General features: G+C 38.9%; 1 protein-coding gene across 1 annotated transcript in view; it reads left to right on the top strand.

Annotated features, from left to right (window-relative positions):
* IQCJ (IQ motif containing J) overlaps nt 1–22,194 on the top strand; it is a 195,640-nt gene that overhangs the window by 116,550 nt on the left and 56,896 nt on the right. Inside the window, exon 3 of the mRNA XM_044070824.1 lies at nt 652–732. Coding sequence (XP_043926759.1) covers nt 652–732 — 81 coding nt within the window. The remainder of the gene's footprint in view (nt 1–651; nt 733–22,194) is intronic.

Below are 22,194 nucleotides of genomic sequence, written 5' to 3'. Positions count from 1 at the left end.
GCAACAACATTACCAGAAGTCATTCAAGAACTGAAACTAATTCTTGGAACTGATATTTTACTGAATGAATACTCATATTTGATTAGTTATTATGCTAAACTCTTAAAAATTAGATAGGATTTTGTACAATGTTCTTATAAAAGGATTTCCTTTATTCCTAAAAGACAATATTGGAGACAATGTTCCATTTTTACACTTGAATGTTCATAGAATAATAACTTAAACAATTTTATAAATTTTGATGATACTGAATGGGAGGAGACTGTAGTACATTTGTGTAAACCATGATGTTACAATCCATCTGACATTGAATATTTGATTAACAGAGTAAGCTTGAGATTGGGACATATCTTTCTATCTGGAGCTAATGGGTAACATTTTACAATTTGAACACAAATTACCATATGACATTAACTTTCTTTAGCAATGATTCACCTATCAAAATTTTGCTGGCTAACTGAAGGTGAACTGGTAGCAATAAAATATCTTTTGGGTGAAAAATATAATTCTTCTTAATTATGAAAAGAATGATAGCTTGCAAAATGAAAACTAATTTGTATAGTTTAGAGCACTGTTGTTACAGATATAGCTTAGTTCACAAGCAGGGTTTTCAACAAGGTCTCTTTGGTAAAATTATTTTTCTCTTTTAAGTCATCAGCTTGCAATGGATATGGAAAACAATATCAAGAAATATTACATCAACATCCAATTATTGGAATCAAAAGTTGTGATGTAAGTATAACCTAAGTCTGTAGTTCTCTTTTGGATTTGATGCACTTGTTACTGTTTGATTTATCTGTCTCCTGCCATCAGATTGATAAGTGATCAGGCAAGGCTTGTTTAGTGCTATTATACTATATATTATTTTGATTTTTCTCTGTCATTTCTTTTCCTGAGACAGAGGTAAAAGGAAATGACAGATCCACATTTCTATCAACATCTGGGAGTTGTTTTTCTGTCTTGTTCCAGCATAGACCTTAGTCCATATGGGGTGAATCATGTCCATAACATTTGAATAATGAAAATGGTCATTATTAACAGTTTATTCACTCGGTTAACAGACACATTAGAAAGCATGGTTCATGGAGCTTTGCACATCTTTGGACTACTAACTTGCTTTAATTTTATCCCATTGCACAGTCACCTGTACAGTTGCCATAAATAATCTGATTAGTCATCTCAGGGCTTCTACTCAGCTATGAGTTTTTTTATAAGTCATCATTGTTTTACAATGGAAAATGGATGCATGCTGCCTGGCCCATATGGGCAATTGATGGCATAATTTGTACTGCTGGTAGATGCATTACTGCACACCAGGTAAAATGCAGACAGTATAGGCCATAGTAGTGTTCTTCCACATTAAAACATCGGCATGGTTAACAATAATATTCTGATAAATACATAAAAAACAAGCATATGAGATATGGGTGGAAAAGATTGAAAATTAGTATTTAATACAGCAAACAGTTATTGAAATTATAGGTTCATTTAAGGATTTGGCTGTATGGATAGATCCAGCTTTGAATTTTTCTAATCATCTCAACCAATTGGTAATTGATAGTTATAGAAGTATAGGTAGTATAAATAAAGTCTAGGAAACAAAAAATGACAAAATTGTAATAAATCAATCAATCAATAAATAAATCTATCAATAAATATATAAATAAATAAAAACTTAGAAATAGTACAGTATAAAAATACCAAAGGCTTCTATGGATGTCAAGATTTAAGTTACTATGAAAGACTAAAATATCTGAACTTGTACAGTATCTCATATATATATATATATATATATATATATATATATATATATCTGTGTGTGTGTGTGTGTGTGTGTGTATACATATATATATATATATATATATATATATATATATATATATATATATATATATATATGTTTAGGAAGAGACCTTATTTAGGTATATAGGGCATTTAGAGACCACTACCTCTGGGAATGTAGTACAGTCACCAGACAATCTATGTAGAAGATTCTATAAGAATGGAATGTGTACAAATTGGTTCTCTGAGAGAATAGCTAGTGTATGGAATAGATTACTAAATTACATTAATGCAAACACTGGTTTAGATATTTTTAATAATAACCTAGACATTTATTATGAGTTTGGCTGTTTTGGAACATTGGCAGGCTAGAAGAGCATTACTGCCTCTGCCTGAATTTTTTCTACATATGTATGTATTCAATGTGGATGACAGCTGATATTTGCAATGTTTTTTTTGTAGAGCTGACCAATTCCTAATTAATAAAGATTATGTAAATAAAATATTTCTTATACACTTAATAAAGGTAACTCTGTAACTATGATGCTTTGGAAAATCTCGGACCAGTATTAATGTTCACACTGGGTGAATGGTTGATATCTTGCATATCACTAGGTAATCATACATAAGCATGTTACACAGCTACCTGGATACCTTATGTGTGATTCAGAATGGTGAAAAAGGGTACAATATAACTCAAACAAATTTTGTTATATTTATTATTACTTTCACCATTCTGTTAAGGATTTTAATTTACACAGCTGTCAGGTGCATACTGCTTGTGCACAGTACATAATGCCTCTTTAATGATGTAAAAAAGTTCCTGTATCACATATTACTAGTATATTTTTGTGTATAGTTGTTATGGCTACATATGTTCTGTCATTGCATATATGCATTTCATGGCATTACTTGCATGGTTATTTCAAAGCATCTAAGCATGCTACCTCTCATGGTGTATTTCTGCTGGTCCAATTGTGTTATTTCTGGGATTTCATTCATCTGCTAATACATACATTTCTTTTATACTGCAATAAATGCCTCTATGTTCATATGAATATTATCTAAGTAATGTATTTATGTGTAATTGTTGCTATATATTGTTTAATGCCTGTTCATGTTTATTACCATATGTCTCTTTAAAATGTTTCTAATATGTTGCAGCTTTTCTCCCCAGGCCTCTGCTAAAAAATTTTTTTTTGACTATACCCAGTCAGATAAACCTAGTAAACAAAAACAAAATAAAATGAAAATAAAAAACATATTAGATAAGTAGGATAGGACAGCAAGATATAAATGTAGTAAATATGCATATAAACTAAGAATTAAACATACACATTTACAAATCTGTATAGATATAAAGCTAGCTAATCAGAATTAAGAATTACGTTGTTATAAAGAAGTACAACAAGAAATGTTAAGGATAATAAAGGCTTGATTTACCCCTTCATACAATTATCCCACCATCACAAGTGGTTTTTGAAATTGTCTAGTACAGACAAAAAAAAATACATGACCAACGTACTAGTGGCAACAATAAATTCAAGAAAGAGGTCACCTATTTTATATCTCCTTTCTTCTGAAGCAAAAATAAATGACTTTGGCCCCAATAACAGACTTGCTCTCAGTGTAAGTGACCACTTACACTGAGAGCGGGTGTTTTGGAATCTGGTCCCCTTAGTAAGCCTTTTTATAGATAGGCCTTAAACCAAAGTAAGTCACTTACACTCGTATTTCAGAATCAGGGCAGATTTACACTGAGAGCAACTTCTTTAGAATCTGGCCACTTGTGCTGTAGAACTTTGCTACTCTGCTCATTAAAGTGTGCATATTTTATGCACTCTGAGATTGTTCATATATTTTCCAACATTTTTGTAACTGATTTTTAAACATTGTTTTTGAGTAGTATTCCACATTCCTTCTGGAACCTGGAAGAGATATGTGCTATTTGGTAGTCCAAATTTAAGCTAATTTGATGTCCTGATTTTTGGATGAATGTACTTTGGGCCTTTGTTCCTATGTTGATTACCTGCAGGCTGAGAAGCATCCTACGTATACATAACATACAATATTCACAGTAGTGCAGGTTTTACATCGGTGTGATATTTTTGTTTGTAGAATTGAGCCATAAGACAATCAGATATGGGCAGATAATGTCTCATCGGTAAGTACAATGGGAATATAGTTAGCTATAATCTTTAGCTGCATTTGTATGAGTCTGTAAGGTGGGTCATTGGTTACTTCCTAAACAGAGAAAAGGTTGCTTAATTTTCTGTTCAGTGCAGTTTTAGAGAAAGATATTTTTGTTGAACTCGATCCAAAGGAGGCCATGCTGCATTAATATGTATAGAAACATTACAAAGGTCTACTGTGACAGAGTGCTAGAGATGTATGTGGAATATTTGTGTTGCACTGCAAGTTGCATTTTTTTTTGTGATCCTCATTGTTGGTTGAGGTTTTGAATAGTTAATTCTAGGTATAAGATGCTGTACATGACAACTTCTTTGCTCAATAATACTTGATAAAACAAAAAAATAATGTAGAGACAATGGCTCAGAATCAGGGAAACATTTTAAATATTACTCTAATTCCCTTCCAATGTTAATAAAACAACAAGATTTGCACCAACGTGTATTTTGTGAAGAATGAGAAGTATAAAACAGTAATGTCTGATATGATTGAATAATTCTCCACAATTTACAAGAAAATCAAACATTTAATGAGCAACACTGCAACAATACAAGGCAAAATCGTTGTTAGTTGAGAAGTAAGACACGCAATTTTTTTGGTCTAAGATTCTGTGCTTTTATCGTATTTGTGTCACTGAAACATGAGAAGGGTTTTAACTGACTAAAAGAAAAAGATCCTATTTTTCAGCTTTGACATTATGTAGTAATATTTGACCTAACATTTACTGTCACAAATAATCGCTGTAAATCATCGGTAATGTTTCGGTGATTTCCATTCTTTCTTTTTTATGATAGTTTAATATAATGTCAGTGGGAGGGCAGTTAATGTTTTAGTAGTTGGGCAATACAGTTAGGACATTGCATGTTGTGTTGCATCAGTCATGAAGTGGATGTCACAATATTATTGGGAAGAATAGAATTACAATGATGAGAAATGTCTTTTGTACTAGGCATTTTTTCATTCAGAATGTTTTGTGGAACAGCAGTTATTAAATTTTATAATTGTGAGTTAGCGGAACACCCGCACTACACCTCAAGCAACACATAGCCCTTCTAAACACACACCACCAGCACCCACACATAGCAACACTAAACCCACATATGTGGAGGCCCTTAACAGTAACCTGCCCAAGCAACAAGGACCTCCGAAGCTGAAACGCAAACAAACACAAATCACAACCAGTGTCACATAGCTGACAACACTAAGGCAAGACAATGTACCCAGCACTTTAGTCATAGGTGACTCTATAGTCAGGCACACTGATGTCCCACTCACTAGGCTGAATAAGGAGAAAATTACAGTCAGCTACCTGTCGGGTTCCAGGATCCGCCACATAACGCATGCACTCAAGTCACTCCACAACAAGTACAAATATGACTTTGTCATTGTCCATGTTGGAATGAATGACTTGAGACGTACCTCCCTGGACTACATGAAAAGAGACATGGAAGAGCTCTCGGATCATGTGGCCCAGGCAGGTATGACCCTAGCCCTGAGTAGCATCTTGCCTTCACCCAGAATGATACCACAGTATAAGGACAAAATGATTGATTTCAACAATTGGCTAAGCTTCTGGTGTCATTCAAAGGGGATCCAGTATCTATCTGTCTGAGACAACATGATCGACAGACCACGATGCTTTGCCAGAGATGGTCTGCACATGTCGCCCCTGGGATTCAGGTTACTGGCTAAGGCTCTTGCCACCCCTATAGTGCCTTTTTTAGGCAAAGTTCAAAGGTCAAAACCACCACTGTAACAGGTACAAGCATGCAAAATCTGAAGGTAATTCTATTCAATGCTAGAAGTCTAAACCTCAAAATGCACTCTCTCAAGGCACTCCTAAAAATGGAGAACATCGATATCTGTGCAGTAACTGAGACCTGGTTCAAAGCTCCAGAGATCACACCTGCAATACCAGGCTACAACTCTTACCAACCTTTTCGGCCACCAAACCAGAACCGAAACACTAAAGGTGGAGGAGTGTCCATATTCACCAAGAATGTTCACAACACCAGGCTAGTTGCCCAACAGAATGCGTCTGAAATTCCCCAGGCACAACTAACACTAGGTAATACTGCAATTCAAATTGTAGCTTACTACAGATCCCCCACCATGCCCCAAGATTCTCACTACACCTTTCTAAACATACTAGAAAATATTAAAATACAACCAAACACCCTAATACCTGGTGATTTCAACTACCCTGCCATTAACTCGTAAAACTACTCGTGTACCAACACCTTTGCCCAACGGTTCTTGGAATTCATAAATTCCAATGCCCTGGATCAACTAATCCTTAGTCCCACCATGGGCTCCAATATCCTAGACTTGGTCATTACCAACATGGGAAATTGATGCTCCCACACCTATGGTCACCCCCTCGTTGGTCAGGTCTGACCATAAGCTAATCACCCCTGACATCCACATCCCACCCCCACCTCCCAGTAAGGAAACCTCCGTAAAAAACTTTTCAAAGGCAACTTCATGCTAGTCAAGTCAGAAGTGACAACCTTCATGACACCCATGCAGATGAGAACTGAAAGTTCGACTGCTGAATCCTACACTAAGGCACTGTACAAGCACATCCACTCGTGCATAAATCGTGCCATCCCTAATAGAACCAAGATGCTCTCGTCCAAACAAAGGAAGCCAATCTGGTGGTCCCTTGCCATAAACAAACTTTACAATAAAAGGAAGAAACTGTTGCAGAAAAGAGGAAAATCCCAGGATGCAAAAAACTCCCTTACCAGCCTCAGTAAGAAGCTGAGATCCCTCATAAAATCCTCCAAAGCTAGTTACGAAAATAAAATTGCCAAAGATTCCAAAGACAACCACCAGACATTCTATAGCTATGTCAAGAATCTAAATGGCAATGCTCGGATCTGCTCTGAGCTACAACAGAATGGCATTAAATATACTGATCCCAAAGATATTGCCAATATCCTGGCAGATTGATTCAGTCCAAACTTCACCCCCCCCCTCTCAGAAAGATTGCCACATTCCGGTAATAACGGCCACATGGGTAAAAAACGCACACTAAGAATACAGCATCCATGGGATCAGATGACATCCCAGGCTGTGTACTACATGAACTACAAAATGAACTGGCACCTCACCCAAGTGTCATGTTTAATCATAGCCTCACCTCAGGCTTTGTGCCCATTGACTGGCAAACAGCTACAGTTATCCCACTCCACAAGGGGGGATCCACCATTGATCCCGGGAACTACCGCCTCATCAGTCTCACGAGCCTGATCTGCAAGGCCATGGAACGTATTATCATGGAACTTATAAACAAAGACATTGGCAACCTTCAAACACTGGACCCCATGCAGTTTGGGTTCGTGAAGGGCCGATCTTGTCTTCTGAACCTGATTGACTTCTTTGAATCAGTCTCCAGAGCCATGGACAAGGGTAAGGTGGTCCACACAGCCTATCTGGACCTTGCCAAGGCCTTCGACACCATCCCCCACTCTGGAATCATAGATAAACTTACTAAGCTGAGCATTAATCCCTACATCAGTTGGTGGGTTGCTAACTGGCTTACTGACAGAACCCACGCTGTAAAAGTAGGCGACTCCAAATCCAGCTCCAAACAAGTGAAAAGTGGAGTACCTCATGGTTTAGTCCTGGGACCGCTCTTGTTTGACATCTACTTCTCTGAAGTACAGGATAACACTAAGGAACTCTGGCTAACAAAGTTCTCAGATAACTGCAAACTGGGAGTCATTATTGAATCCCCAAATGATGTGGATACTCTACAAAAGGGCCATACAGAAACAGATGCTTGGTGCCAGAGCCATGAGCTTGAGCTCAATGCCAAGAAATGTATAGTTATCCCCTTTGGGAAAAAAAATGTACCCATGAATTAACACATAGGTGGCAGTACACTAAACACTGTAAGTGTGAAAAGAGACTTAGGGACACAGGTGGACAGTGGTCTCACCTTCGATAACCACATTGCCGCAACAGTCAGGAAAACCTTCTATGTGGCACACCTCATCACTAAGGGCTTTTCATCCAGGAAAAAAGGAGGTCATTGTCCCCATTGCACTCATCCCTCATTAGACCCATTATAGAATACAATTCCCCGTTTGGTATGTACCTCTCAAGACATCTGCAACAACTGGAAAGGCTGCAGAAATACCTCACTAAAAGAATCACAGGCCTGAAGCAGATGCCCTATGCTGACCATCTAAAAAAACTCCAGCTATACTCTCTGGCATATCGTCTACTCAGAGGCAATCTCTGCTTAACATACAAGGCCATGTCAAACTCAGAGCTGTTGGACATGCTACACTTAAAGAAATCCCAATCCCTCAGAGCCACATGCTGCAGGGATCTAAACCTTGTCATCACAATAAACAAAACATGCTGGAGGGATAGGTTCCTGACCCAGAGACTCCCTAGACTCTGGAATAGACTGCCCATACATGTCAAGCAGAGCGCCTCTTTGGCCCTCTTCAAAAGGAACCTTGATGATTGGATGGGAGATAGGAAATTCACCCCGGGGATCTTGTCAGTCTCCCTGTTAGGCAGGGGTCCAGGGAAGTAAAAACTGTGGGAAGAAATAGCCAGGGAATTGTTATGGCTAGGCTTGTATAGGCCCTAGGGCTGATAGCCTAGTACCAACCTATGAACCTATGAACCTATGGAAAGGATGGCTTACATCTGCACACAGACTTTTTCACAAAGCCTGAAAGACGTATTACTCAGCCACTTTCTACCATGCCACCTGCATCTGTCCCACTGAAGGTCCACCAGGAACACAAAAATATGTGGAATCATTCTCTGACTTACCACATAAACTCCTTTCCGAAAAGAAAGACACAGCTACATACACAGGGTAAAGATCACACATTAAATTTCTTAATAAAAGCTTCAACTCATGTCACAAAACTTCTGGCTTATATTCTTAATATGTTCTCTTTTTGCATTATACTCCCCCCAAAGGGAAAACAATCAAAATTATCACTCTTCCAAAACTTAGCAATATACATCCTCAGCACATTTTATCCTGTAGCTAATCATCCTCTACTGGTAAAAATACTAGATAAACTGATTTATAAACAGATTTTCTTCTTCATCAAATGACAATTATCTTTTTTCCAAGTCCTATTTAAATTCTGCCACTGCCGAGTCTCAGACCAAGATCATATATATTCAATAATGGAGAAAAGATCACTTCCATGTACATGCCTTATCTCTCTGAAAAGGACTTTCAGGTTAATAATACCCTGCTTCCATCTGAATTTGACAAATCGCCTCCTCAGATGACAGTGATTTCCATGACTGATTTCATGTCTGGATATCTAGTCAAGCTATGGAAGTAGAGTTTGGTGATGTCTTTTTTCTTTAGATAACCCTACATCTTGCGTGCCCCAAGGAGCTATCTGTAACATTCAGAAACACAGTGGCCATAACTCATTACTCCTCCTCTGTGTCTGTGTCAGAGAAACCATGATGCTCATTAACAATAAATTCAGTTTGGCCAGAGTGCATGACAAGCATCTCTTTACATATCGCTTCCCATGGCCACAGCATGGACTGTGGGAAGAGCATGTGGGGGTATGATGCAGACATGAGGAAGTATGAACAGAAATAGTACTCATCCATCAGGCAACCACCTTGAAGGTTCTTCACACAGCCTGACGCGCACAGTTGTGGCATGAAAAACATGTCATGTGTCAGCTTTATAGGGTCATTAAGTTTGTGTGCTGATATATTTTTTACTCGATGGTGTGTGTGTGTGTGTGTGTGTGTGTGTGTGTGTGTGTGTGTGTGTGTGTGTGTGTGTGTGTGTGTGTGTGTGTGTGTGTGTGTGTGGGTGTTTGTGCGTGTATGTGTGTTTGTGTGTGTCTGCGTGCATGCGTGTGAGACACGCTCGCAAAATGGAGATCCAAGGAGTATAATACTAGGAGAGATGAACTCACAACCTTCATTTCCTGTGTAGTCCAAGGGACTTGATTTTTAGGCTGAACTATAAAAGCAGTCATGTACAAGGTTTTAAGGAAATAAATGATAGTTGTATGTGACACGCTTGCTGAGTGAAAGAATAAAAGATACAATAATGATTCCTTGAAATGGTTTGCAAGGAGACGTGTTTAAAACTTGGGGTCATACACGGTTGCATCTGAGCCAACTGTTGTGCAATGATGCTCATCTCATTTTTGCTGCTGCTGCCAGAAAAGCCAGTATAGATAGTGTGCTATAGTAGGTGTACATAATAGTTGGCAGAGTGAAATAGGGTAGCCTAGCCACTTGCTATATGATGGACAGATGCAGTGTGGTCATCAGTTGTACATGGGCATCAGTGGTGCTCTTTATAACCTAATGCATACCAACAGTAGCAGAAAAGAAAATGTGGTATGAAAGCCTTATATTGGCATGCGTTAGGTGTATTTATCCACCTTTTGACCAGATGAGATGGTAGAAATGGGAATATAGGAAAGAAATGAAAAGTGGAAAGCAAACATAGGGTAGAACATAAGGTGAACAACTAAGGAATGGAGGTGGAAAATATGGAATGTGGAATACATTTTGTGTTACAGGTGCCCATTTTTATGCATAAACAGAAGGTAAGCTATTATCACAATATGGGAGCATTGCCTTAACATTTTGAGCCACTTGCCCAGGTGTATGACAGAATGTACACATACACACACACACACACACACACACACACACACACACACACACACACACACACACACACACACGGTCTCTCTCTCTCGCTCTCCCTAATAACATTCATCAACCATACTGCTACTTTTGAACCATGGAAGTTATCACAGAAGTGGCAGGTGATTTATGAAAGGTGTACTGTATGAAAAAGATTCTGTACTACTTTTAATATGAAAATATATAAATTCTGAGGCATGTATACCCACAAAAGTGTTCTAATCTCCTCCTGCACCACTGCCAATTAAATTCAATCTATTTAGCAGCTATGGAGAGTAAAAAAGCACTGTGTTACATCTGTGGATGGCACACAGTGGCAGGTTATATGTGTAGCTAACATAACTTCTACCTACATCCATAAGCCTTAATGCCATCCTGCCATTGGCCTAGGAGGTCAGGCTTGAGGTGATTCATGTCACTGTAATGGTGACTGCATTGTTACCCAGTGTATGGGATACCAGTGGCAGGGATGATGTCCTGGGCTAAACTATTCCAGCCTTCAGTCCTATACTGTTAGCCTTCCTAAGGGAACCTCTGGGTGTAATTGTTATAGAGCAGGTGCAGGAAGACTTTTGTCATCTCTACACTGCACATCTGCACTCTAAAAGGAGCACTAGCCTCACCGTCTCCAGATATGCTGTCCCATCTTGAAGAATCACAAGGAAATAATGGCAGAAAATTGGAAACCAAAGCAGTTCTCACAAGTGCCATCTGCCATACAGTGATATGCATCAACAGGCACATCATTTGCATGAAGGATGGTGAAATAAGATAATGGCACTTTAATGTCTAAAACATGGCAGTCCTGTATCCTTGTCTGTACTATTTAGAAAGCAGGCAGTATGGCTACTCCTTTTACATAAGGTTAGATGTGGAATAACATTTTTCCACCAGAGGCATGGCACTACAATGACTCCATTTACATAAGGTTAGATGTGGAGTTACAGTTCACCAGAGGCATGGCCTAGTTTGAGCATGCATAGAGCTAGCTGTAGGGACCCAGGCATGTGCATTGCATCTAGGACAACTGGGTGTGAAACTTAGCAAGTTTTCTCATCATGCCAATTTAACAATTCAGAAATACCCACATGTTGAGTCTTACTTATCATATACGTCATTCCTATCCAAATGAATTTGTGTGGTATAAGCAAAGAGAACAATCACACTAAAGAGCAACTCATAGAGCAGCATCTTCTGTACCTGCCACATCTGAACCTGTCAAGTATGCCTGCCTCTAAGTGCTACTACACTAGGCCTTGCTAGAATAGTGCATATAGCAGTAGTAGACAGGCCTGCTGTGACAAACTGCTAGGGATGTAAATGGTATGTTTTCTGTATTACAAAAAATTGCTAGTAGAGGTTTTGGTTGGTTATTTCTAGGTGCAGCATACATCTCGACTTCTTTTCTCACCATAACATAAGATAAGTTGGGCAATAGCTTTAGCAATTCCCTAAGCATGAACATGAACATTCAGCAGAGTTCATATAAGCAACAGTCACAGCACCGTTGTGCAGCACTTACGCATTTGTGAATACAGCATCGCTGTATAGCACTTACACGTTTGTGAATAAAGCAACATTGTGCAGCACTTACATGTTTGTGAATACAGCACTGTTGTGCAGCACTTACACATTTGTGAATACAGCACCGTTGTGCAGCACTTACATCTTTGTGAATACAGCACAGTTGTGCAGCACTTACACATTTGGGAATACAGCACCAATGTGCAGCACTTACATGTTTGTGAATACACCACCATTGTGCAGCACTTATACATTTGTGAATACAGCACCATTGTGCAACACTTACACATTGGTAAATCCACCCACCATCTTGTTTTGCCTCATTAGCATAACCCAAGACACTCATTGTAATTCTTTTGCAAATTTCCATGTCATTATACAGCCATTAGCATGTATTAAACTTGACTGTGCTGCTTGGCTTGGATGACATGCAGTGCCTCAGTTTCTGAATATTCACACACTGTGCACTTGGCTGCTCATAACCCAGATTTGCTTGGCATGATACAGGAAAGTTTTCCGAATCAGCCCGCTTTTTGACCCAGTTCTTTTTTACAGATAATGACCTCTTAGCAAATTTTCTCTTCATGAGTCTATCAATTTACATATGTAATCCACTACATCTAAGAATGGACAATAATTCAGTTGATATCCAGACTGCCCTTCCAAAACATCTGTGCAAACACTTTATGTGGTTTGCTGATAATAACATGTAAGCTAAAATCCCCAAAACTAATTTCAAGGTATCACTATAAATCTTTGGAAAATGGTCTCATCAGTGATGTAATAGATAAAATAATTGAGATATTTAAAAAAGGCTGCAATAATGAGTACAAGCAATATGTCAGTGATAACGGCAACCTGAATTGTGTGTGTGTGTGTGTGTGTGTGTGTGTGTGTGTGTGTGTGTGTGTGTGTGTGTGTGTGTGTGTGTGTGTGTGTGTGTGTGTGTGTGTGTGTGTGCGTGTGTGTGTGTGTGTGTGTGTGTGTGTGTGTGTGTGTGTGTGTGTGTGTGTGTGTGTGCATGTGTGTGTGTGCATGTGTGTGTGTGCGTGCACGTGTGTGTGTGTGTGTGTGTGTGTGTGTGTGTGTGTGTGTGTGTGTAAGACAGTGACTTGGTACAACAGTAATTCTTATATGTACTTCTACAGTGAAATATAATAAGACAATGCAGTCATCACCGTTAGCAAATGTCTGTCACTTTTCCCACTCTTTGTACTCATACTTGCAAACAGTGTTTCTGTTCTCCCCATCCCCCACTGCTAATGTAGGTATTTACTCCCTTCTCTCTGACAAGATCCCATTGATATTGAAAATACTTGTAGCTAAGCTTTCAGAGTAGGTCCCACAGCAGATTGAAAATTTCTTCTTTACCTAACACCAAAGAGATTTACAGTAGTAACCAGGGGCGGCTCGTGGCATAGGGCTGCCGGACTGCAGCCCCCTCAAAAATAAAAAAGAAAGAAAAATGAGAAAGAAAAATGAAAAATAAAAAAAAATTATTTTTTCAAAATTCGCAGACTTCGCGCATGCGCATAAGTCCCGACTACTGTCAGTCTATGCGCATGTCCGGCCGTCCCCATAGGGGGGGACACAAGGAGACATCTGTGCACTTTTACAGTGCACAGACTCGCCAGGATTATGGGTCACATCCGGACTGCAAGAGCAGCAGCAGGGACTCGGGACAGAGCATTACCATCGGGGGACAGAGCATTACCATCGGGAAGGAGCATTAGGATCTCGTCGGGCAGGAGCATTAGAGGATGTACGTTAGCTGGATTGTGCTTTTTAATTTACAATGCTTATTTGTGTATGGTGCTTGTGCTTTACTGGAGTTTGTGTGTGTGTGTGTGAAAATGCCCCAGGTGCTTATGGTGGTGTGGTAGGGAATGCCTCAGGCTTGAACCCTGTACCCTGTATGCAGGTGTTAAAGACTTGAGTTCCCTATCCACCACCATTTGTAAAAAAATTCAGATTTTTGCCTCATATTCGATCTGATCTGTTCCTCATAATATCTGTGGTTTGTAAATGCTGCAATGCTTGATATTTGATGATGTAGTAGTAGCATTGTTGCCTCACAGCTGCAGGTTCTTGGGTTTGATTCTTGGCTGGGGTTCCTTTTTTGTGGGGTCTGTATCTTCTCCCTGTGTTTGTGTGGGTTTGCTTTTGTGCCCTCCCATGTTACAAAGACATGTCTGCATTATTTCTTACTGGGCATCTACTGAAAATTGTTTATTTTTTCCAAGTCAGACTGTCCTGATTAAAAAATGTTAAATAAAATTGACAGGCATTTGAATTTCAGACTTAAGGGTTTCTGAATGTTTAATTCCTTGCGTATTTGATGGTGCAGTGGTAGTATTGTTGCCTCACAGCTATAAGTTTTCTGGTTTGATTCTTGGTTGGGGTGGCTTCTGTCTGCATCTCCTCCTTGTATTTGTGTGGATTTGCTCTGGTGCCCTGCCATTTTACAAAGACGTGTCTGCAGTATTAATCCCTGCGTCTCTGCTGAAAATTGTTTTTGTTCTGTCCGCAGTAAAATTGACAGGCATTTGAATTTCAGACTTCAGGTTTCTGAATGTTTAATTCCTTGCATAATTGATGGTGCGGTGGTAGTATTGTTGCCTCACAGCTATAGGTTTTCTGGTTTGATTCTTGGTTGGGGTGGCTTCTGTCTGCATCTCCTCCCTGTATTTGTGTGGATTTGCTCTGGTGCCCTGCCATTTTACAAAGACGTGTCTGCAGTATTAATCCCTCGCCTCTGCTAAAAATTGTTTTTGTTCTGTCCGCAGTAAAATTGACAGGCATTTGAATTTCAGACTTCAGGTTTCTGAATGTTTAATTCCTTGCATAATTGATGGTGCGGTGGTAGTATTGTTGCCTCACAGCTATAGGTTTTCTGGTTTGATTCTTGGTTGGGGTGGCTTCTGTCTGCATCTCCTTCCTGTATTTGTGTGGATTTGCTCTGGTGCCCTGCCATTTTACAAAGACGTGTCTGCAGTATTAATCCCTGCGTCTCTGCTGAAAATTGTTTTTGTTCTGTCCGCAGTAAAATTGACAGGCATTTGAATTTCAGACTTCAGGTTTCTGAATGTTTAATTCCTTGCATAATTGATGGTGCGGTAGTAGTATTGTTGCCTCACAGCTATAGGTTTTCTGGTTTGATTCTTGGTTGGGGTGGCTTCTGTGTGGAGTGTGCATCTCCTGCCTGTGTTTGTGTGGATTTGCTCTGGTGCCCTGCCATTTTACAAAGATGTGTCTGCAGTTTTAATCCCTGCGTCTGCTGAAAATTGTTTTGTTCTGTCCACAGTAAAATTGACCGGCATTTGAATTTCCAACTTCATGTTCTTCAGAATACATAGTAGCACAACCTTTTTTTTTTAGCAATTTTCGAAGTTTATAAGATGAATATTTTAAATTTGTCCCTATTTTTGGGACTGTATTCCCCATTACTGGCTTCGTCCCGGTCTTTGTGCTAAGGTTGACAGCTATGGCAAGAACTGAATTCACTGAATATGTTTGAGGGCTGTATTCCCTCATTACTGGGTTTGTCCAGGTGTTTTGTACTAAGAGGTTGACAGCTATGGTGAGAACTGAATTCACTAAATGATAGCCATTTAAGTTTCAGTCTTCCTCTTTACAAAGCAGCTGATGTGGTAGTGGTATGTTACTCTGACTATTTTTTGCTCAGGGACCTTGGCAGTAAAATATATGGTGGCAACACAACATTTTATTCTAGCAACTTTCCAAGATTATACAAGCAATATTTAATGTGTCCCTGTTTTTGGGCTTTTGACCCCCAATACATTTTGGCTTTTTCCAGTTTTCTTGAGCTGCGTTGAGATGCAGTTGAGTATTGAGTAGATTTTACAAGGAACTGAGAGCTGCAGGGGAATAGAAGTTTAGTGCTTTGCCAAGTTAATGCTATAGCACAACAGGCTGTGTACTTGCTTTTGATGCAGAAGGTTGTGGGTTCTACTCCCACAAGGGGTAGATGCTGCCGTACTGAGAATGTTCTCCTTGGTGAAGATACTAACTGAGTTCGTTATCAGTTTGCCATCCATTTCCTCTTGCAATATTATTACTAGCTTATCATTTTTTTAATGTAATATAGACAATTTATTCCTGAGGGGCAACAGACACTTTATTTTTCGATGAAACCATGAAATATAAAGGTGATTGCTAGCAGCAACCACTTCATTAGTTACAGATTTCTTTAATGTGGAATTATTTAGATGACTGACTTCAGAGATTGTGCATATTTACTGATAATGGACTGTAGAATTGTGCATATTTACTGATAATGGACTGTAGAATTGTGCATATTTACTGATAAAGGTGGACTGTAGAATTGTGCATATTTACTGATAATGGTGGACTGTGGAATTGTGCATATTTACTGATAATGGTGGACTGTGGAATTGTGCATATTTACTAATAATGGTGGACTGTGGAATTGTGTATATTTACTAATAATGGTGGACTGTGGAAGTCTGAGTAGACTAGTAGACTTTTTTATGATAAATGTTCTCAACTGGGCAGTTTTGCCATTATGGGTGCATATTGTTTGTTTCATTGCTTACTGGAAAAAATGTTCAAAACAAATTTAAAACATCCTGTAACAAGTGTACTGTATTGTACAAGGAATATAATTTTAGTACAATGAGGAAGGTGTATCAAAGAGCACATGTATGTTTCATATGCAAGGAGCCTATGATTCGAAAACAGCCCAAAATTAATCTTTATCTGCCACTGGCAAAATGTATTTTCCTTGAATGTGGGTTTCAATGCTGTTTCAATGAATGTGAGTTTCAAGGGCAGAGAAGTTTTAATGCTAAGTTTTCATTGTGAGACTGCATTGCTTTGTTTAACAGATGACTTAGTGTTTGTGCTGTAAAATACAAAATAAAACTTTCAAATGAAGTCCAACTCATCATAGAAGTAAAGCAGTATGCACATTAGTGTTTATGGTAAATGGAGTGAAATAGCCAAGTATCATGGTTCATTGGAATGGCTGCAGAGGCTCCATTCAACCATTATTTTGTCAGGGGGGAAGGGTAGCAAACTCAGACAGGCCCAGCTGAACTATACCTCCCAACTGTCCAGATTTTCAAAGAATGAATAGATTTTTGCTTCTTATTTTTGGTTTGTTCATAAAATTTGTAGTTTTAATTCCTAAATGATTTGCCAGAAGTCACTGTAAGTTTCAGACTTCATAACCTTCAGAAAAGTGCATGTTAAAGTAAGAGCTGTTCTATCAACTGTCTCAATTTATACAAGAGCAATTTTAGTACTGTTTATATGTGCCCCCAATATATTTGGCCTTGTTCAGATTTACTGCATTAACAGGTTGAGAGGTACATGCAAATAAATTGCTTTATAGAATTAGGCATAGCCAACCTCTCAACTGTCCCCAATTTTTGGCTCAAAATGTTGCTCTTCCTTATAATCCCTCAAAATAGCAATTTTGGAAGAAAACATGGAGGGTTTACAATTAAGAAATAACTGTAATAATCAAAGTTATAGATTACTTGAAATGCATGTAGATTCTTTTATATTTTGTCAGCTGCTCAAGGTAGCAGTACTAATATTAAAGTGTCCCTTCTTTGACAGATAGCAGCTGTATTGTGTGTCTATTTTATATTTTTGCATCACGTTTTTGTCCATTTTTCATAAAATTGTGTTTTTGGCAAATTAGTGACATCACTAAAGACTGAAGTTAGAAAATGACAGACATTTGAGTTTCAGATTTTATACCCTTCAGAAAATTCATACTAATGCAAGACCTATTCTATTATCTTTCTAAGTTTATTAGAGCAATATTTAAAAATTGTCCTTATTGTTGGGCCTTTGTCCCACTTCTGTGTATGGCTTTGTCCAGATTTCTTGCTCTTGAGGTTGAGAGGTATGACAAATGTGTCAGGGCCATCACAGTCAGCCAGAGAGATTTCAAATTGTGACATGCTTGTTGCACCCCACTCCCCCATGTAGTGACTCTGGATGTGTCCAAGCAAGGCAAGGAGTAGTTGTATCTACCTTGGATGGGGAGGACAAACTGCATAAGTACTACAGTGGCTTTTCATCTGTCCTTGATTTTGCAGAATGGTCTGGTTTCTGTCATATTTTGTACTGTTGATTTATGCTTATTACTCAAAGTGCCTGTTGCTCTGTGTTTTTAAGTAGCAATGCTTTAATGACCATAAGATAAGCTTGTCTGAGATCGTAAGATGCAAGTAAGCTTTAATAAGCATACTGTTAAAGAATTGCCAACATTGAGAGCCTTTCTGTTGTTGCCATGCAGAGAATACTTGACTAGATAATGTATAAGCCTTGGGTATTAAAGGACAGGATTCCATTATTTTAAAAAGCTCATTACACTTGTTGGAAACTTCCAGTCATCTCTACAGACTTTACCCATAAACTAAACAGAATGCCAATCATGTGTGGTCCATAACCTGTACAGTAATCCTTTAAGCAATGTATCTTGAGCTTGTTTCTTGTTTGCTTTTCATTTTTACTTTTATCATGTTTTCCCCATGAAACAAGTTGTCAGGCAGCAGGTCTTTTTGGATAAGAAACATTTTTACAAGTGGGGCATCACATATATTTCTACTTTCAGCATGTTACTTGGTACTTTAATAAAGCTGAATATATTATAATTAGGACTGCAGTGCAAGGAGAAGTGGTTTGAGTTGAGTGCTTCTGGTTTTTCTTATACTTGATTTTGACTGGCATTCCAGTAATGTATTTAAAAAGTAATTTATTTTTTCATGCCTCACAACCTTTTGTTTCCATCTAGATATTAAGTAAGCTGTCATGCAGCCAATGCATTGAAATATTTTTATTCTTCTACACTTATTTTTGTCTTGATTGGACTTTCATAATGATGGTTTGCCACCCAGGGCAGCGTATTTAATTAGTTAGTTTTTGTGGTTTTGTGCATAGCTCCTCCCCTTTCTGGTTGACCACACCCCCTCCCCTTGCCCCCACCCATTCAGCTGTCTCCTGCAGCCCCCCTGTGATTTGAAGTCACCAGCCACCACTGGTAGTAACAAATGTATTTATATGTACAGGCACCTCATTTGAGTGTTAACCTGCTTGGTGGCATTGTTAAGGTGGTTAAGCATAAGAATTGAGTTGTGGTTCTTTTGCCTTTTAGGGGAGGTTCAGAAAAGCATAGTTTTATCTTCTGTGGAGAGGAAATATTTTGCAGAGCCTGTTGAATTGTGTGGGCATTGTGGTTGGAGGAGACAACCATGTCATCAGCATATAGTAAGACTGGAAGTTGGGGATGGTTGAGTGTAATCTTATTTATAAACATGGACAAAGAAGAGGGGTTGGTATGGAGTGTAGATGGACTTCTTTAAGTAAGGTAGTGGTAGGAGATGTACCATTATTAAAATCTACTAAGAAATGTCAGTTGGATAGTTAATTTGGAAGCAAGGAATAGTGCCAGGGCTAATCCCAATGTCAGTGAGGTGGTTAAATAGGATTGGGTGGTCAACGAGGTCAAAGATTCTGGTAAGGTCTATAAATATGGTTCCAGTAAGGAAGCCTTTGTCCATAGCTAAAAGGGTATGACCAGATAATGTTGATGCTGAGCAGCAAATAATATACTTTGCAAATAGTAATGGTGACAGTGGTACACCAACAGTATATCCTAGCATACAGCAATGGTCAAAATGGTGTACAGATGGCACATTCTTACAGGTAAGAATGATCACAATGGTTCATAAGAAGCATTCCCTAGTAAACAACAATGGCAGAAATGGTGCACTATCAGTACACCCAAGTAAACAGGAATAGCCAAAATGGTGCAGACCGAAGCAGTGCATAACACATGTGCTGTGGACTGGAACATATTGCTTTAATGTCCATGGTACAATGCAGTGATAGCAGTGTGCCAAGGACACACATAACAACTGCAGATAGAGTATTAGTAAGTGCTGCACAATGTGGTAACCACTTAGCACTGTTAATATTGCAACCTCTTGCACAGTGTAATATCATCAGCACCATTGGTTCCCTTTTCCTATTTTTACATGGGGTCAAGGTATCAAGGTGTCACATCAACTGTTGATAATTTCTCTTCATTCAGCCTCAATTCATTAGCATGGGGAAGGATCCATACCTTTTTTGATGGCATTAAATAATCTGAATACATCACTGGATCAAATTTTGTAAGCTGAAGGGTGTTTAACCCCAATATGGTGTGCAGGCTATGGTCCATGCTTTCCTGTCTAGATGATACTATGCACCACAGCTGATGCTTAAAGCCATTGATCCATATGCTTCATCTCTTGATAGGCACCAAATAGAAACTGTGGAACTACCAATGACTCCATTCATTTTTACATCTATTTCTCTAGCTATATAAAATATACATGTATCATACATGTGGCCAATGTGTATCATTTCAATGGATGAGATGCTGCTCCACCCCAAAAGGCATCCACATCAACACAGGGATCAACAGTATCTGTGGGCCAAAAAATAATGTGGTACATCAAAGTCTGGAAGGACAAGTACTTGTGAGACAATCAAGACAGCCATGATGTAAATTACTATCCTGGGGAACAGTGGAATCCCTATGCTCATGTTGTATTAAGGCTTTTAAACATTTGTTATCCATTTTGCAGGAATCACTCCACTTGTTCCTGTATAAGTCACATGACCCTTACGTCAGACAGCAGCCTTTCTTTGAGCAGGTAGTATTGCACATGCTCCACAAAAAAATTTCACCTCATAGCCACTCTGAGCGGAGAGGTCTGTGTTCTGCCATTATAGCAATATATTGGTGGGTACACATACAGATGGTTGCCTGAGCAGAGAAGACACCATTTGTCGATACATATATTGATTAAGAGTCAGTTTTACTGTATGTACAACCTGTCCTGATGCTCCATAATTTGCCATAGTGTGTGTATATGCTGTACTGTACAGACATGGTGCATAGAATGCATGGCTCTGTACACCTTCAGTAGTGTGTTTCATTACCATTACATGTTGCTTCCTATGTGCTGTCCAGATGTGATGTCTGTCATAAAAGTTTTGTGTGTGTGTGTGTGTGTGTGTGTGTGTGTGTGTGTGTGTGTGTGTGTGTGTGTGTGTGTGTAGGGCTTGATTCTCAGAGATAATTGGCTAGGATTAAAATGGCTCACAAGGGCAATTAGCCTAGTGCTAACGTATGAATGTGTGTGTGTGTGTGTGTGTGTGTGTGTGTGTGTGTGTGTGTGTGTGTGTGTGTGTGTGTGTGTGTGTATGTATCAGATCTTAACTAAATCTCTTTATCATTCTTTAGCTACCTGGTTATTTCATAGCACAGTGTTTTGTTTTTGTGTGAATTGCTAGGCAGGTCAACACATAACACTATAAGCTACCTAATTACAAGCAACATTGTTTCCTTGTATACTTCTCATGCTACATAGCTATGCAATGCATTATATCAGAGTGTACTGTATTTTCTTGTAGTGTCTGCTGAGAAACGTAAAGTATATTTTAAAATAAAAGATAATTAGTCTCTCCTAAATACCCTCAGGTGGGACAACCAGTAACTGATGCAACAGGGTGGTAATCTTGAAAAGAGACAGAGGCTTTGGACTGAGGTTACCACAGACATAAATGAGGTGGATGGCCATGTCTGCATACTGAAAGAATGCTGCCACATAGTGACAAACATGAGGGACAAAGCTGAAAAGAAAACACAGCTGCTTATCCTGACCTAATATGTACAATTTACAGAGGAGTTAAAATTGGTCTTGGGTGCTGTCTTAGAATTGTCCACAACAGTTATCCCAGGTGGGCTGGAGGTGTCCCCCATCCCCACCATGGAAGAAGTGAGTTGAAAAACTGCCATGGTTGCCTTCACACTATATCAGTGTTATTTTGCAATGCCTAATTGAGTGTTTTGTTACTATTGCTTCATTCCTTCACTGAGTATCCCAGTGAAGGCACATCACAAGATGTCAGATATAGCACTGCAGCTCCCGAAATATCTTTATATCCAGGTATGTATGTTTGTAT

Source organism: Protopterus annectens, chromosome 4.part1, assembly GCF_019279795.1.
Source record: "Protopterus annectens isolate FY-2018-M chromosome 4.part1, PAN1.0, whole genome shotgun sequence".
Lineage (NCBI taxonomy): Eukaryota > Metazoa > Chordata > Ceratodontiformes > Protopteridae > Protopterus > Protopterus annectens.
The sequence above is the reverse complement of the archived record's forward strand: the minus strand, read 5'-3'. Positions and strand labels throughout refer to the sequence as shown.